The 19241-nt window shown below is 43.1% G+C and overlaps 1 protein-coding gene across 9 annotated transcripts in view; it reads right to left on the minus strand.

The window, feature by feature from the left end:
* The window catches only part of ERBB4 (erb-b2 receptor tyrosine kinase 4), a 986993-nt gene that overhangs the window by 269556 nt on the left and 698196 nt on the right, over window positions 1-19241 (minus strand). For 8 of the 9 annotated variants that reach the window (XM_005279678.5, XM_005279676.4, XM_005279680.5 and 5 more), the window contains exon 5: window positions 10233-10298. In XM_005279678.5, coding sequence (XP_005279735.2) covers window positions 10233-10298 — 66 coding nt within the window. Of the gene's footprint in view, window positions 1-10232; window positions 10299-19241 lie in introns of those variants that run through there. The other variant, XM_024109251.3, reaches the window with a different exon arrangement.

Consider the following 19241-nt stretch of genomic DNA (forward strand, 5'->3'; position numbering starts at 1 on the left):
GGTACCTAAATACTTTGGAAAATCTGGCCCTAAGTGCCTAAATCACTTTTGAAAATGAGATGTAGGGTCCTAAGTCACTTTGCATTTTTAAAAATGTTAGCCCTCTTAACACCGTTCATATCCACTTATTCACATGTGCTTGTTCTTGTCAATCCATCATGGTAAACTCTACCCATATCAGCATTGCTAACTCTCATGATGTTACCATCAGTTTTGCAAGATTTGGTGATTATTCTTTTTTAAAGCAAGGTGATTAAAAAAAAACACCCTGACATTCTGCTATTAAGTTCAATTCTAGCCCTCAGGGTTGCAGAAAAAAAGCTTGAAAACGTTGACCCCTAGAAGGTCCTCAAACCAGAAGAAAAATAAAAAGAACCTAAAATTTATTATTTAACAAAAAAATCTGTCTCATAATTTTTTGTAGATTGACTTGTGATTTTTAACACTCGGGGTTAGCAATAATGCTACATAAAGTGATTCTGTCTACATGCTCTGAAAATCCCAAGCTGTTATTTTTAAAAGTCACAAACTATAGAACACAAGGAATTATTAGTGGCGCCAATGAACTAACTCAAGAGAAAGAGAGCGAGAGACAGAGAGAGCAGCAGGAAGCCAGCATTAGGAAATGGTGCCTTAGAAAGTAATGGAAATAAGTCTCTTATTGTTGGACCATGGGATGGCTCTGCAATTTAGGGCCCATTTTTAATTGGATCTGTATTATGTAAAATTATACTTTAAAAAAAATAGCCCAGTTTTGTTGTTGTTGAGACTGGATTGAAAAGCCTTGGAAAGCAGATCTAAGTAGTTCTCAGAAATATTTTTTTTGAAGCTCTAAGGATTTACTGCTATTTTGTATTAAACAAAACAAAAAAAAGCAAATTGCATTACAGCTGAGAGTTTGGGAGCCAAATTTCAGGCTGATGCAATTTAAAATATTAAAACTGGGAAAAAGAGGAGCATATGATAACACATTATAACCTTTAACTATAGAAATGCTGTTTAAAAAAGTTCCTTGTGCTCTCTCCATAACAATGTAACCTTTTTTTATAAAACTCAAAGATTTGGCTGAAACGAGCTGCAGGTAGAAAATTAACATGATTGACATAATCAACTGAATTATACGGTGAAGCAATCTATTTACCGTGGCCTCAGGAAGCTAGGCTAATAATCACAGCATCGTAAAATCAATTGACGTGGGAATTATATCAAAAATCACATTACAAATGACTGGCTGTATTTGTTAACACTACGAAAGTTGACTTTCTCTGAGACGCTCTCACGGAAGTACTGACCCATTTTGATCAATTGGCTGGTCTAGGTGTGATGGAATGTTCAGCAGGAGATGCGCTGCCTCTGCTCTATTGTCCCCCACCCTTTGCTTAATGCCATGTGGACTCTGCAGTTTGGGAAGGGTCAGTGAAAAAACTCTACACCACCGCTCAACAGTAAGTACAATTCCTGAGTTAACGGCGAGCCAATCAGCACTAACTCTGGTTTCCTCTCCACACTATGAACCCCATCTCCTCAGTAGAGGGCAAATTTTGATGGGCTTTTGTTTTACTTTTACCCTGGTCTTTCATCGGACAGTTGCAAACCCTGGTGCTCCCTAACTAAACTATGGGCAGGAAATTATATGAATGGAAACGCAGAGCTTCCTTATTTGGAAATGGGCCACATAAACCTTCTCCATTATGGCTACGCAGCTAGAGAGGCTGCTGTGGGTACTGCCTCCTATCTAAGGGGACCTTCCTGACACTCAGCCAAGGAGGAATTTAAAAGGGCCAAGTGGCCTAAAGATAAAGACGTATTTCTGGCAGCTCAACTGCACAGCTTACCAGAAAGAGAGGGGCCAAGAATTCCTCTTCTCCCAAAACAGTGATCAAAGAATGGAGAGAGTGCACCACTTTGTGGGGGAGGATCCTGACAGGAGCAGAAGGCTAGGAGAGCCCTCTCTGAAAGTACAGATGTCCATCTCTCCCCCCCCCCCCCACACACACACACCACTCTCTTTGGGACTGAGGGGAGGTGAAGGAAAGGACACTTCCCCTTTTCCCAACCCACGAGCAGCTAATTTTAGCTGGCCAAGACCTATACTCTGTCCCTCTACGGGTATGTCTACATTTGGAGCTGGAGTGTGATTCCCATTAGAGACCCTAGGCCCACACCCGGGGTGGCGAGACCCTCCCACCATTGGCCCTGCCACAGCTACACTCTATTTTTAGCATGATACTCAATGCAAGCTAGCGCGAGTATGTCTCGTCGAGCTGAGAATTACATCGCTACTCCAAGTGCAGACATACCCTATGGGCTACACACAGCTATTTCCTCCAGCCTATGGCTGTCAGGGGTCCCACGGGGAGCATCATTTGAATAGTGCTGGGGAAAGGCAGGTCCAACAAAAAGAGACCAGCAGCATGGGAGGTGAGAAGAGCACTAACACCTGTTCAGCACTTCCCAATGCTACAGGATAAGTCATTTTTGGAGTGCTATATAGCAAGCAAAAACTTCTCCAGATCAGGGCAATGGAACATGACCCCAGCCTTCTAAGGCATGTGCTATTTAGGAAGATACAGATATTGCTTTTGTATAAATCCCACAGCTTCTTAAGAGACTGTAGTTCCTCAGCATGTTAACTCATCAAACATACAGTGACCACACACACCGATCTAGAGGATTCTGGCCCCAGTTCAGCAAGGTACATAAGCACACTGACTTCAGAAGGATTACCCAGGTGTTTAAGGTGAGGCATGTGTTGAATCTGTCCTCTGTCATGCTTTTCATGTTGGAAAACATTCTCAGTTCCTGATAACTGACAATTTATAGCACTGTTTGCAAAACCTGCACTAACCTTGTTTGGTTTGACTTTTTAAATTGTTACTAGACCTGTACAGAGGATGGAAATTCTGTTTCATGCAGGATTTTGAGATTTCAACATTTGGCTTTGTTCCAAATAGGAATACAGATTATGAAATTCTCAGAGATTTACATTTCCCTCCAAAACTGTTTTGGATTAACCGAAAAGTTCTGACTGACTACTGAGTATGGTTCTAGCAAAGTTTTTCTGATCAGCTCTGTTACTTTTACCAAGAAAGTCAACATGCCTACATTTCATGCTACACAAAGGTCATGATCTATACTTTTTAATCCTGTGGTATGCACATTACATGTGCATGAGAACTGTTAGAATGTCCAGCTCTAAAGAGGAATTTCCAGATAATTTTAATGGCATCAACTTTGGAAGGGGTCAAGGGGTGAAGGATGCTGCTGCTAAGGGCATATGGGTGGCTGCGTGCAATTTTTCCTTGGGGGAACCTGCTGCAGCTGTGTGGAGTGAGTGAGTGAGTGTGCGAGAGAGACAGGGCATGTGCCTGTGACCCAGGGACCTCTTGGTGCCAGCTGGCTGAGGGCACAGAGGTACATCAGGGCTACAGGGATCCCATGGGTCTGATATCTACATACTAGTTCACCAAAGAGTGTCATGTAAGATCTCTAATGAAAGCCTGTGTCATACTGGTCCATATAATCATATACATACAGAAAATATGTAAGGAGTCGTGTGTGTGTGTGTGTCCTCTAGGTTTGTGACATGGCGCTGGTAACCAGAAAAGGCCAGACACAGGTTTCTTTAATGCAGGAGACAGGGCTGGCTTTAGGAAGTGTGGGGCCCGACTTGAATACCCGGCGGCGGTCCGGGTCTTCGGTGGCAGGTCCTTCACTTGCTCCGTCCACTGAAGGACCCGCTGCCAAAATGCCGCCAAAGACCCGGAGCGAGCGACGGACCCACCGCCACCGTGTTGCCGAAGACCCAGGCCGCCGCCGGGTGAGTAAAAAAATTAAAAACGCACCTAAGTTAGGCGCTCTTCTTTAGGGCGCGGGGCCTTCTTAGGCGTGGGGCCCGATTCGGGGGAATCGGCCTAAAGCCAGCCCTGCTCACAACCCAAGGTACGTCCCGGAAGCATCACAGAGCCTGGCATCAACATTAGACCACTCCCCTTGTCCTGCTGCTGACTCTCATTCCCCAAGATGCTGCCACCTCAGGCTGCTCCTTGCCGCTGGGCAGCAGTGGGACAGGAGGTGCCTGATGTCACAGGTGCAACCCAAAGGCTGCAACTACGGCTCCCACCAGCAGTTCAGCCACATACCTGAGATGGAGGATGAACTGCCGGCAGGCACAACCAGGCTGTCAATTGCAGAAGCATCACATGAGCTGCCAGACACTCGGCCACTCTGCTGAGAATAGGCCCAAATACGCCTCCAAGCTGCACCAGTGAAACTGAGAGGAGAGTCTTGCTAATAATGATCCAGGCCCCAATCCTGTAGTCAGATCCTCTAAGGCAGACTTGTCTATGCTGAGCAAAGGATCCACCCGTATAGAACTAACTGCAAGATCGAGACCCAGTTTGCAAAGTAATAGGGATAACACCAAATGTGTGCCCAACACATGCAAATGGATTAAGATTTGAGCGGGAGGCTACTTGTCAGTTGCTTTTAGACCACAGCCTAGCATTCTGACCAATAGTGTCTCATTGTTGTCTTATACTACACCGCCTCTGTGCATATTCACCTGTTGTCTCTTGCCTTATTCTTGGACTGTAAGCTCTTTGGGGCAGGGACTGTCTCTTTGTTCTCTGTTTGTACAGCACCTAGCACAATGGGGTCCTGGTCCATGACTGACACTTGTAGGCATTATTGTAACACAAATGATAAATAAATGACAATAAAATTGGTTGAGACTCATATTAAGGGGGAAGGCAGGATGTTGCTTTGTTTCACAAATATATGTAATTAATCAGTCTATCTTAATGTTTCCCTTAATTTTACATTATGTCAGGGAACTGTAAACCTGTGAAGGAGAGAAAATGGGAAGTAACCAAAATCAATAAGAAAGCCTCATGAACATGCAAAGTTATTAGTGAAATACAAGGATTTTAATTAAAGATGCTGGCTCCTAGCAAAAGCGCTATGTTACTCTGATTGATCTAGACTGCTGCTTCAGCTCTTTCCCTCTCTCCCCACCAGCTCCTGCTTGATTTTCGCTGCACTATGTGGCTATTTACTGCATCAGGCACCTTCTTTTTCCAAACCATATTTGTTGCACAAAGACAGTAAATACAATTACGCCTGGGACAAACACCTATTCACACACATCCACACACCCCCCTTTACAGGCATGTTTATATTGTGTGTTGATTTAAAGCCTATTTGCCTCCTTTGTGTTCTGTAGGTTCAAACTGTATTTAGCTTAAGGTTGTTCCTCTCTCTGGGACAAGGCAGGGCTTCTCCTCAACATGCTAAGGACTCTCTGCCACTCCCACAAACTCTTTTATACAGTTTTATTGTCCAAACTTGAGTCAAATCAACAAAAACACAGTTCCTCAACTCATCCTGGGCTACAGCTTCCACGGGCTTTTCCCCCTAGAGTCCTCAGGTTCCTTTTGTCTTCCCTCCCAGGGAACTCTGGCAGTCCTAGTTTCTCCAGGGCTCCCTATTTCCAGGGAGCAGGCAATCATAGCCCCATGTCCACGCACTTTCTCCTTTCTTGATGGTCTCTCAGTCTCACCTCAATGGGTCTCTCCCTATTAACTGCAGGTGCCCTCTTTTAAGCTCAGGTGGGATCAGCTGACCTGGCTCTACTCCTTCTTAAAGGGACAGTGTCATCCTGACCCACATAGCTCATAAAATAATGTATTCAGTCTACAGGAGTTCCAATTTCCTTTCATGTGGGAAGAATACAACACAGACATCAAGAATAGATAGGACATTAAAAATAAGGAAAGACTTTCAAAAGCGAGTAGTGATTTTTGAATGCACAGATTTTGGGGTGTCTCACTATAAAGGGTTTTGGGTTTTTTTAGTTTGATGGGGGCTCAGTGCTTATTGAAAATCAGACTTGCTATGCTACATTGGCTCCCCTGAAACTGAAGCACCCAGAATCCATAGCTACTTTGAAAATGTTTGTTGCTAATATCTACTAATATTTTCAGTGTTAAGAAAATCAATTAATTGCACAATACAGCATCTGGAAATTATCCCTTCTTTACCTATTAATGAAAACAGTTTATCTATAATTGCCTATTAATTGTCCTCTTAAACAGGTAAATGGACATGTTACATTTATATAGATACAGGTGGTGTACCAGAGACTTAAAGATAGAGATCTAAACAGCTGGAAGGCAAGGCAAGAAATAGACTAGGTGGATGATATTCATGCAAGAACAAAACTATCCTGTTGCTTTTTCCCCTGGTGTAATTTGAAATGAAAGACAAGGATTAAGATCTTTTTGTTTTATCCCTTTTTTGGGAAAATAATCTAAATCTTAACTTGGGAGGAGGGCTCATTAGAGTTTTTGCTTTAGCGACTCAATAAAAAAAATGAAATTATTAAAATGCAGATATGCGCTCCTTGAGTTCTGTTTCCAGGAACAAAATATTTAATTTGGAGCTGTTATGCTTTTTGAAGCATCTTCCTGCATATATCTGAAAGATGGCTATTCTCAAATATACTAACTTAGGGTACATAAAATATGTGTGAGACAAACTGGGAATGGGATGAGTGGCCTCCAGAAATAACGTCTATCAGACTGAAAATTCAAGTGCTTTTTTAAAGCAGAGATCAAAGTAATAACAGTGTGGTGTTGGTTGTATTCTGGTGTTTAATTTGGGTCCCTACTTGGGTATTTCTATGACTAAGCAAAACCCAAGCAATAAATGCCCATATTAGTGTAAAATGCATAAAAGGTTTTTGAAAAGTCCCCATTGCCAGTTTAATATGCAACAATATTTCCCTTTGAAAACAAGTGCTTACCAATGATCACATTAGGTCATAGGGGATAGAGAAGTGTGAAAGATAAAACAACTGCAGTCCCCGATAATCAGACACTGCAGGAAGCTATCCTGGTACGTGCTTAAAGATAAAAGTGCCTACACTTGCTATTTCAAATTAGATCTTTCTGGAGCCTAGATAACTTTCCCTTTTTCATTGTGTATTATTTTGGTAGCCACTTTTATGCCTTGGCCTGTCCCTAGTGTTCAGATATGTTTGCTCAGTCCTTGTAAAGAGAGAGATGGTTGTCTCTCCAAATAGTAAACCTACTGTATAGCTCTGCTAAGCTTTCAACTTCAGAGCAACGTTGCAGATACATTTCTCCCTTCCTGGCATTACTACATTAATCCACCAAATCAATTTACTTATCTCAAAGCAGTTCTGCCTAGTAGTTGAGTTCTAGGGCCGGCATCCTGCAACACGAACTTCTGCAGCCACATCAAATCCTATTGAAATTAATAGGACCCCACACTATGCAGAGTTAGCGCATTTGCTTGCAGGGATCAGGACCTAAGGTTGGAGCTACAATGGAATTATAGTAATCTGTTTTGAGGTTAGTGATGGGTGAACAACCAAACATTCAAACTGGATTTTTATCCAGGCTATTAGGGTACTAATACATTTGATAGACAAACAGTCCTATGTAGGATAGAGAAAGAAACTTGCTTGGATGCATAACAGTGCCTGACTGGCTAAGGTCCACTTTTCCACCAGGTGGTTGAGTGGGAAACTGATTTAAGTTTTTTTCAGCACTAACTTCTTCAGTTGCAATCATAAAGGCTGTCAGAAAATGAAAGAGGGGTTCCAGCATGATCCATGGGTCAGAGCAAAGATGAAGCTCTTTCTAATACCATTGTACCTGGTGCATTATTCAATGATTCCCCTAAACTGGCCTGGCCAAAAACACATTTATTGACATAGGTCAAATTCCATCTGAAGTGGAAGACTTTGCTTGTGCATTTGTGGGAAAGAAGTAAATGTTGGCAGAGTGATTAGAGAGCCTTCACCATTATGAACCATGACAGTGGGGTCAACAACGGCATTTCTTAACCTGAAGCAAGTAACCAGTATGGAGATACCAGCTACTGCATGCATGCCTTGTGTGTGTGGCAATGTGAGAGGTGAATCCCTATGGTTGATGGTAGACAATATGATTCTTCGCAGTGCAGTGGACACAGACAGACAGAAAAGTCTAGGAACCTGAAGTCAGTGGAGTTAGAAGTCATCTGAGACCCACAAACATCTGGATCCAGATGTTTCTGAGTGACATCAAATCTTGGTGCAGTATTGTGGAGTGCACAGCACACGGGACAGCATTCAACAGTAGTCATTTGGGCCCTTTCTTCATTGTAGACAATGTTAGAATAATCTTGGAACACTAGTTTTGTTTCTCTTGTAAAATTCTCCTGGAAAACAATTTGCATTTTCCAATTTTTTATAACCTCTTGCATGAAGGTAGTCCCAAATGTGTGCAAGTAGTAGTGATATTTCTAATGAATCCAGTTAAGCAGAGGTGGATACTATTGGACTGTTGATGATAGAATCAGGGATCATGTGCATGTGTGTTTTGGTAGGTTATTTTTGCAAGTCCTTTGCTCATATCTAATGCCTTTGGCTCCAGAGAACAAATGGAACCATAGAAGAGAGGCTCACTTGTGGAAATGTATGGAAAAAGTTGACTTCCTAGGAAGAGGGAACCCAATGAGCACATACAATTTTAAATGCAAAGTAAAAATAAATATATAAATAAAACATCTAAGGATTGCTCCACACATCCAAACAAAGATATTCCTTGTGGGGAGTGTGGAAAGAAACAATAGGTTATCATTTTTTGCTAGGTCTTAAGTAACCACTGCCAGGGGAGGCTACAGGGCCAAGGCCTTCCCATTTTTGAAAGTCCCACTTTTTGCCACAGACCCGGCCCTCCGGCCCTTCCTTTTCCCCTGAAGCCCTCTCCCCACCCTTCTCCCCCAACCAGGCTGGAAGCTGGAACCTGGCCCAGGTAAGAGTGGACCAAGGAGCTAGGGTTGCCAACCCTCCAGGATTGGCCTGGAGTCTCCCGGAATCAGCATTGAACTCCCGGTGACCATTGAAAGCAATCCAGGAGATTTTAATAGGCTATTTAAAGAAAATTACAGTATGTCATGTTGGGGAGTGGGGGAAATATCTCCGGGAATAGCTTCAGTCATAGTTGGAAACCCTATGAGGAGCCCAGGCAGCTGTGGGGCGCTGCGGACCCTGCACCTGCTCGGGGTGGGGGGACCCCAAAAGCAGCCCCGGGCCCGTGTCCATGTCCACCTACCCAGGGCAGGTGGAGGGTCTGTGGCTCCCCACAAGTGCCCACGCGGCTGTTACCCGGTCCCGGCTCTGGTTTCTGGCCTGGCATGAGGAAGGTGCCTGTGGGGCCAAAGAGCCGCAGCCGGGCCATGGTAAGAGCCATGCAGGCATCTGTGCGTAGTGGTGGACCCTCCACCGGCCCTGAGGCCAGGGACATGGGCCGGGGGTTGCTCTCCGGCCCCGTGCCGCAGGGAGGTGGAGGGGCCCGGGCTCCACAGCCTAGCTCTAGCTTCTGGCTTGGCCTCGGGGGGAAAGAGGGGCGGGGGTGGAGTCACGGAGGGGGCAGGGCCTCGTGGCATCCCCAACTATTAGGAAGACTCTGTTGCCCCTGGCCACGGCTGGTGTTCACTCTTAGTTGTTTCTCCTTTTACATTTTGCTGATGTTGGGGCTGCCTGGCTTCTTGGCCCATGATATCTGTCTAGTCAGTTTGGAAATACTGTAAGAAAAGACTCTCTGTCCAGATGGTTATTATTTTATATAAACAAATTCACTCATCGCCATTGTCACATTTTCCAGACACACGATGACAGATAGACATTCTAAACAATCTAGCAGTTAATTGGAAAGAACTTCTTTTAAACAATCTCCATAATTGGCCATCTAAGTAGGACCTACATACAATGGACCACATCCTGAGATCCTTATCAAGAGCATAATCCTGCAAGCGGACAAATATCCTCAAATTCCCATTGAAATTAATAGGATTTTAGAGCCAATTCAGCTTCTTGCAGGACAGGGCCCTCACTAAGGATTTCAGGATCAAGTCCATAGTTTTGGATTCTTGTTATTGTGTTTGCTCCAATGCATTCTGAAGTAGCAGTTAATACTCCGCAGAGCAATGCCCTACATTGGGACACAAACGGAGAAGAGAAGCAGCCTGTTGGCTTAAGCTTCATTAGAAGCACAGAAAAAAAAAATTGCTAGATGGGAAAGCACAAAGAGGCTTTTATACAAGTGAAAAAGCTAAAACTATTTTTAGAAGACCATGACAATATCCCTTTAAAATGGAAACCGTAGAATCCCTTTTACGGTTCTTCCCACGCCTTTCTTTCCCTGTCCTCACATACTTACAGCTCTGGCAGTGGTTTTCTGTGGGTCCCCAACATCGGCCTGTGCAGGACTTGTGGCATCGTCCACCTGCAGGGTGAAAACAAATAGAGATCAGTTAGAAACAGCTTCAATCTTGGGCCTCTATTGATTCCCTCTTCAAGGGAGGCACTACTGTTGTGATATGAGGATTTATATGCCTTACTGGGGTTGGCAAAACAGAGTCAAGTTAAGTAGCCAGCCCTATGTGTGAAACATGGATGAGGCTGAGGCACATGACACTGGTGCTTAATTTCCTAACTCTACTACCTCTTCTTAAATATATACATTGAATTTGTGGATCTTGAGAACAGATGCTGCTGTACAGAGGAGAAAACCAGACTGGGAACATCTAAGTATATTTTCACCGTTAACTATCCCAAGCAGTGAACTTAATGATCTATGCTGGATCCACCCAACCACACATTACTGGTGGATGCCGCTGCTAGAAATGGTACACAAAAACATCTGAACCCCATAATAGAAAATAAACGTCAATACAAATGAACAAGCAAGCAAACTTCTGGGGAAAAAGGAAAGCAACCGAGTGACTAATAAAGAAATGTGGCCAAATCATTGTTAAAAGATATGGACAGTTTTATTAGCTAAATAGGTTGGGCTTTTTTACTCCCCAAAAGCAACCTATCCTCATTTTTGAGGACTCTTTCATTCTTCATAAAATATAGCTCAGAAAATCTATTAAGCAAGCTTCCATTTAGAGCTTGATCCAGAAGCCCATTAAAGTGAATGGGAGCCTTTCCATGAATGTGTTAATAGCACTAACTTGTAATACTCTTCTCTATACACAAACTTTGGGAATGTTGACAGATCAAATATGACCACATCCCTGTGCTAACACTCTGAACCCTGAAGTTCTAGCCCCAAAGAAAAAGTGTTATTTACTTGGCTAACAGAGCTTGGGCGAAGATATGGTATTTTATTCACATGAAGTCAGAAGGTCATAAGGATTATGTTCTTGAAACCCACTTTCACCACTCTGACATGTATACAGTCTTGATGGCACAATTGATTATATTGTACAGTAATTACACTGTGTGTGCCAACTACCTTGTTGAAAGTAACAGTTCTTTGCTGGACTGAAGTTCATTTAAAGCAATTATGCCTGGAAAGCATTGTTGCTGACATCAGCAGCATATAATTTCCTGTCAGTTTCTGCCATCTGTTTATTTAGATCACAAACACATTATAACTACCTAATGCAAACTCATTCTGGCTGACAGGATGGGGACTCCATCTGGCATGAATAATGCAACTTTAATCAGTAATAACGATAATTATTAGTAAGAGGCTACTGGAGTCCTGTGCAGAAAGCTAATAAATCTAAATTGATTTATAACACTGGAAATTAGAAAAGAGGCTGAGGTGAACAGCAAACGTGGGAAACTTTTAACAGAAGAGACTCTCAGGCAGGGCTCGATTGTGAATAGGTCCATAGGCCCATCCAACTGAATAAGGAGTATTAAGAACCTGCCTTATGCCCCTAGGATATTGGATCCTGCATATCGAACACAGCGGATATTGTAAACCTACTTATTCTCACTCCCACAGAGCAGGAGGGCTAAGTCTTGATTCCACATACAACATCCACACTTGTTAACCAATGCATCTGAGCCAATGCAGGGAGTGTTGAAATTTGCTGCTGGTACAGGAATAAGGGGGAAGCCAGTGAGGAAAGCCATCTCACAGGTGTATCTCTGTGGCACAGTGCCTCCCAGAGTTACTCCTAAGGCAGTGCAGATTATGCTTAAGGTTGTACCTAATGTCACATTGAGTTTAGAGAAGATGGTAGGGAGAAAGCTAATGGAAGTCTTGTGACTATAGCTATTGAACTCTTAGAATACATAGCAGATCATTTGTTAATTGTCTATCCCAGAAGCAGAATGAGATCTTAATCCCCACCTCCTTTTCTGATTTCTATTCCCACCCTATATTTACTGTACCCACTGGATTTTTCATTGCCATAGTAATATCTGTGGTGAGATAACAGTAGCTTCAGGCTTCATGACAGGTGACCCCTAGCCAATGAATCCTCCTACACTTCTGTGCATGCTGGCATCTTTGAAAGCTCCACATATGAATAAAAGTCTTTGCATCTCAAATTCCTTGGCACCAACACGATCCTTGGTATGGAACCAAAAATTCACTCACCCAGCTCCTTCCATGCTGGAAATAAACATGATTCAGCATGTTCAGAAGTCGTTTTTAAAGAACTTTTAACTAGTCTGTCTGCTTCCTATTACATGACTTTGTTTGGCAGTGTCAGACGATAATTTGCATTTAAATAGAGATATATTTAACAGGAGAGCAGGGGAAAGGCTGCCAGCTCTCTTTTCTCTCATTGGGAGCTCAAAGTGTCTGCTTCATTGTTTTCTCTTCTCTCAGTTACACAGGCAAAATGAGAATCTGAGCATGTAGACAGCACATCTTTGAATTAAATTATCACAAGTCCTTTTGAAGGTCAGATATCAAATACACTGGGAATAAAAAAAGTGGCTTGTCCGTTTTGCTCTTTAGTTGTTAGTGTTAAGAACCTTGGTCCTCTCCCAACATGAACAAGTACTGGCCCAAATTCTGCCCTCAGTTATCCTCATGCAGCTACAAAGACTACAGTGGGTTTGTTTGCACAAGTGTAACTCAGGGAAGAATGTTGTCCTCTAAGGATCTGATTTCTGGAACTCTCTCTCACAAGAGTTGTCCCACTGGAGTGCTCATGAGAGTAAGAAGTATCCATATGAACAAGGATTTGCAAGAATCGATCCAAACGTCAGCTGTTTGAAATTCGTCCCCGGATCCAAAAATAGGGACCTTCCTGCAGAGAAGCCACTGAGGGCATGTCTACACTACGCGCTGGATCGACAGGCAGCGATGGATCCAGCGGGGGTCGATTTATCTCGTCTAGTCTAGATGCAATAAATTGACCACTGAACGCTCTCGCGTCAACTCCGGTACTCCACTGGAGCGAGAAGTGTAGGCGGAGTCGACGGGGGAGCGTTAGCTGTTGACTTACCATAGTGAAGACACCGCGGTAAGTAGATCTAAGTGCAACGACTTCAGCTACGTTATTCATGTAGCTGAAGTTGCGTAACTTAGATCGATCCCCCTCCCAGTGTAGACCAGGCCTCAGAGACAGAGTCTTTTGTTCTTATGTAGTTCTATGTATCACACTACAATGAATTTCAGAAAGGGTCTTGATGGAGACGAGTAGATTTTTAGAAGGGTCACAGTGAGCTGCCAATGAAGAACTGTTTTTTCAGATCAGAGATTTGGGGAATAAAATAGGCAATTCCTTTCATTGTACTCATTGTGTTTATAAAAACCAAAACCCTGCAAGAAGTAGACGGAATCTCTGGGAGACTCCTTGCAGGCTCATGTCAATAAAGAAACGTTAAAGCATGGAAGATTGCCACGTATCCTTGGTAGGGGGGGGGGGTTGGGGAGGGGGGTTTTGCTTTTTTAATAGCAAGGTGGGTTAGGTAAGGAATCACACTTCCTTCCTATGATTTTCTCCATTCATCTTTGCAGATTAGGAGACTGATTTTGCAAGATGTGGAGCATCCTCAAGCATCAGTGGCGAGCACCTTGCAGGATCAAGGCTTATTTGAGGGAGAAAAAGCCCGGATCTGATCATTCATCACATGCATTCTTTGTGCCACCAACTGTTGACGCTCAGCAATTAGCTGGAACCTGGCCAGCAATATGTGATGCAGAGAAAAAAATTCTCAAGCAATTTACCTTGTAAGTGGTTACCTTGCCCATCTGCTCAATTGTCATTCGTTACCAAAGGCAATAACAAAAAAAAAATCTGTTTCCCAATCTACTTTTGTTTCCTAAGTGACACATGAAAAGGCACCCTCCAAAGGAGCCTGAATCTGTGGTCCCTTCGTTGCCCCTAGTGATGAAAATGTCTGAAGGAGACATCTAGTGATGTCAGCTCCATTTCTATTCCAGAATATTACTGGTGTTCTGCATACATAATGAAGTTTATCATAGAATCATAGAATCATAGAATATCAGAGTTGGAAGGGACCTCAAGAGGTCATCTAGTCCAACCCCCTGCTCAAAGCAGGACCAATTCCCAGCTAAATCATCCCAGCCAGGGCTTTGTCAAGCCGGGCCTTAAAAACCTCCAAGGAAGGAGACTCCACCACCTCCCTAGGTAACGCATTCCAGTGTTTCACCACCCTCCTAGTGAAATAGTTTTTCCTGATATCCAACCTGGACTTCCCCCACCGCAACTTGAGACCATTGCTCCTTGTTCTGTCATCTGCCACCACTGAGAACAGCCGAGCTCCATCCTCTTTGGAACCCCCCTTCAGGTAGTTGAAGGCTGCTATCAAATCCCCCCTCATTCTTCTCTTCTGGAGACTAAACAATCCCAGTTCTCTCAGCCTCTCCTCATAAGTCATATGCTCCAGACCCCTAATCATTTTTGTTGCCCTCCACTGGACTCTTTCCAATTTTTCCACATCCTTCTTGTAGTGTGGGGCCCAAAACTGGACACAGTATTCCAGATGAGGCCTCACCAATGTCGAATAAAGGGGAACGATCACGTTCCTCGATCTGCTGGCAATGCCCCTACTTATACAGCCCAAAATGCCGTTAGCCTTCTTGGCAACAAGAGCACACTGTTGACTCATATCCAGCTTCTCGTCCACTGTGACCCCTAGGTCCTTTTCAGCAGAACTGCTACCTAGCCATTCGGTCCCTAGTCTGTAGCAGTGCATGGGATTCTTCCGTCCTAAGTGCAGGACTCTGCACTTGTCCTTGTTGAAACTCATCAGGTTTTTTTCTGCCCAATCCTCTAATTTGTCTAGGTCCCTCTGTATCCGATCCCTACCCTCTAGTGTATCTACCACGCCTCCTAGTTTAGTGTCATCTGCAAACTTGCTGAGAGTGCAGTCCACACCATCCTCCAGATCATTAATAAAGATATTAAACAAAACCGGCCCCAGGACCGACCCTTGGGGCACTCCACTTGAAACCGGCTGCCAACTAGACATGGTTTCACTCACTGAAACACAAAAGAGGAGTGAGGGGGCAAAAATCAGGACTGTATAATTGTACATAATTTGTATTTAATCTAAACACTGAAAGGCCAGAGTCATTGAGGAGCATGTAAAGTAATTTTGTTCTGGCAAATCCTATGAAGAAAACTGACTACTTGTCTTGGATGGTTTATAAACAATGAATCCTGCATCTTGGCTGGTGGTTAAACTAGACGACCCTTGCGATCCCTTCCTATGGTTCTATGATTCTAGGACTCATTTCCCTTTGCCCAATATTAATGCAACATGTCTTTCACTATGGAGCCTGGGGCAGGAAATTTTCATACTCTTCCAATGCATGGCTAACCCCATGGGAGGCGACTATCAACAGCTTACTCCTTCTGCTCTATCAACTGAAAATGCCACCAACAGAAACTAGAAGCTCACTAGACTGGGAAATCCTAAGGATACTTCCACCTTGCTCTAGCCCAATAACTGAGAAGAGCTTTCCTTTGGATCACGATAGACTTTACTATGACAAGAAGCTACAAAAGTCTGTTAATGACAAGAGAAGAAAACTGATGTTCTCCTCCTAGTCCCAAGTTAACAGCAGTGTTCCTCCACAGTTCCTTGTCAACTGTCATAGCTGCCTTAAGGAGACCCCTTTCACCCAGAAAATGGGAAAGAAGAGAATGCAGTAGAATTCAGAGAAAAAACGGTCTCACTTTACATGAAGTCTCCATTTATAAATGGCTTATAAAAGGTTAATAAATGATTAATGGATGTTATCAGCACGTTACTGATATGAGTAGCATATGTGATGGATGGTTATAAGCACCTCAGTAGCAGGTGCTATTCACAGTTATAAGGCATAGTTATAAGTAACCTATTGATCTTTTGACCTCTATATAACAACTTAAAAAAATCGATTAACTATGGATTAAAACATCTATTAATAATTTATTAGCCCTTTATAAACTAAACCTTAATTGAAAATGTAACCAAAGAAATTGACTATTTCCCTAAGCTTTAATGAGGAGGTTTGGAACCATACAACCATAACTTGCCATAATGTCCCAGATGTGTAGGGTGATCCTGATATATTCTGCCTTAAGATGCCTCATCTCTTTCTTTTCATTGTTCAATCACGACACTACGTTTAAATAGGGCTGCACTTTGTTTTTGTAAGCAGCTAAAATTACTTAGTTTTATGTATGAAAAGATACAGTTGATAGTAAAATCAAAATGCAACAGAGGGTCCTGTTGCTTTTTACAGATTCAGACTAACACGGCTACCCCTCTGATACTAAAATCAAAATATAATTCAAACACTGCTGCATGGTATTAACTGGAATTAAAGATACTATTGTTGTAATGAATTGTTCTGCCTTTATCAGCCTGTAACGCTTTCCATGTCCTTGTCTAACAATTCCTATTGTCATGCGTTTATTCATTCACACTCCTTTGTTAAGTAAAAATCATTTTACATTTTCTACCAGCCTTGTGTTAAAGTCTCCAGATCTCTGCTATTGATTTGAAAGTTAATTACCTAATGGAGAGATTCACACTTTTCAGAGTTTCCTCTCTAGGGAAAAACAGGCATGTCCGCAGAGAGTGAGAGTAAAAATTCGGGTAAAATAGAAGGCTCATCTTCTATAAAACACACCACTTGCTTTCTCTCTGTCGCTACGCAAAAAAATACAGGGCATAAAGTTTAAGGGACAGATTCCCAGCTGGTGTAAACTGGCGTAATCACACCAATTTCAACAGAGCAGAAGTTCAGGATCTGTCCCTAAGGGTATGTCTACACTACCCGCTGGATTGGCGGGCAGCGATCGATCTAGCAGGGATTGATTTATCTCGTCTAGTCTAGACACGATAAATAGATCCCCAAGTGCTCTCCCATCGACTCCTGTACTCCACCGTGGCGAGCGGCGCAGCCGGAGTCAACAGGGGAGCAGCAGCAGTTGACTCACCGTAGTGAAGACACCGCGGTGAGTGAGTCTAAGTACGTTGACTTCAGCTACGTTATTCACATAGCTGAAGTTGCGTAACTTAGATCGACCCCATCCCCACCCCCCAGTGTAGACCAGGGCTAAGTGATTTTCGAAAGGGAACTGCTCCTGAGCCTCAACTTGCTCACCAGGCCCAGCCCCTTCTTTAACAAGTCCCTTGATAAGGTGACTGATAATAGGCAAGTCGGATCGGTGGAACCTGACCTTGCAGTTGGCAGCATAATCCATTGTTTCCACAGCAGACCCAGGAACCCTGAATGGAATCATTTGTACATACACTAAATAAATCCCCTGGTACTGAGGACCTATGCGGGGATTATGAAGGATGAATATTTCCCCATAACTAGAAGAAGGGTATAGGACACCCACATGACCCTTCTGTGATCACTACTGCAGCCTGTAGGCTGATAGCTGATCTGTTCATTATATGGATCTGCTCATGTCACTTTGCGGGCCAGCAGAGATCCCACTGAAGAGCACTGCTCTACTCTGTGCTGGGGTTACAGTCTCCCTGCCTGGACTCTCTGTGGGCATCTCACTTATCCCACTATGGAACCTCAGGCCAACCACACATCTGGAGGGATGAAAGCATATTTCCCCAGCAACTAGTTTTAATACAGAAAACTTGAATCTACCACTCCGACTCCTCTATTTATCCACTAATCTTCCTCTCTAGATAGGCATAGAAAGAGAGAGAGACACACACACGAGATTCAGACACAGGCAGCTGAAAACAGACTGACAAGGGAAATACGTATGTGTAATGAAAACAAACCGAGAGATATACACATTGAGACAGGCAAAGAGCTAGAGGGACGGTATAAAAAAAAAAAAGGAAACCGGAGATAAAATTCAACCTGCATTGAGGAAAACAGAATACTTGCTAACAATGGAGTATGTAATTTGTGATAGGGACAACCCTAAGCATGTCAGTGTTGACTGGATCAGAAGAATCTGTACAGAATTCCTAAATTTCAGAGTATCGCTAGCTATGTCCACAACAGACAGAGTTGATCTTAGAAGTGATTGACCACCAGACATAAGGGAATAAATGAAAAGTCAAAAAAAATCATGTTGGCAGCATTGGACGGGCACAGGGGTGGATTCATATTTATCATTGACAGTGCAGGACTGATAGGAAGCTCTCTGTGATGTTACTGTTCTGCTGCTACAGGAAAATGTCTTCAGGCTATAGTAATGAGTAGAGAAAGAGACTTGAGGAGGAAAGAGGGATAATAAAGATACTAACATTCCCCCCTGAGACAGACACAACAGGTAAGATTTCTGACTCAATATATTAATAGGGAATTTAGTCTTCCAGAAAAAAAAAAAACCCCAACCCTTCACATATGACATGGGCTAAAACTTTACTCTGATTAAGCAATTAGGAGCTATTAATTATTACTGCTTATAGCTGTTAGCACAGAGCAATGTAAAGGGAATTCCCCGCACTGTGATGGAGAATTAGTTCCAAGCAGCATCAAATGCATTTCTAAACATGGAGCTACGGGTCCCAAGCAAATTGGAAAACCCAGCCAGAAGACTAAAAGGCTAGGTCCAGTTAGACCTGCTGCTTGACAGACTCATCAAGATCAACAAACCCTTGGGAGTCTCTCGTATTAAAAATATATTTCCCAGGTGTGAGCCACAGATAACTGCACACATTCATTGAAATCAATGCACGTATGCCAACTGGGGCCTGGAGGTAAAGATCCTCTTGAGCAGCAATACCATCTTTTGGCACAACTTGCTCACATTATTCTTTCTGGGATGTCATGATAGGCACTTTTGGTCTGTGGTTTCTGAACACAGAAACAACAAAACAGAGCAACCGCATAGAATCCTAGTAAATTCAACAATTACATATGCAGGGGGTTCCCCCCACCTGTGTTCTGGGTGGGAGGTTATTACACATGCATATGCAAAACACATGTTTGCATCCACATTAGTATAATTAATAAACACCGATTATG

The sequence above is a fragment of the Chrysemys picta genome, chromosome 11 (genome assembly GCF_011386835.1).
Source record: "Chrysemys picta bellii isolate R12L10 chromosome 11, ASM1138683v2, whole genome shotgun sequence".
NCBI lineage: Eukaryota > Metazoa > Chordata > Testudines > Emydidae > Chrysemys > Chrysemys picta.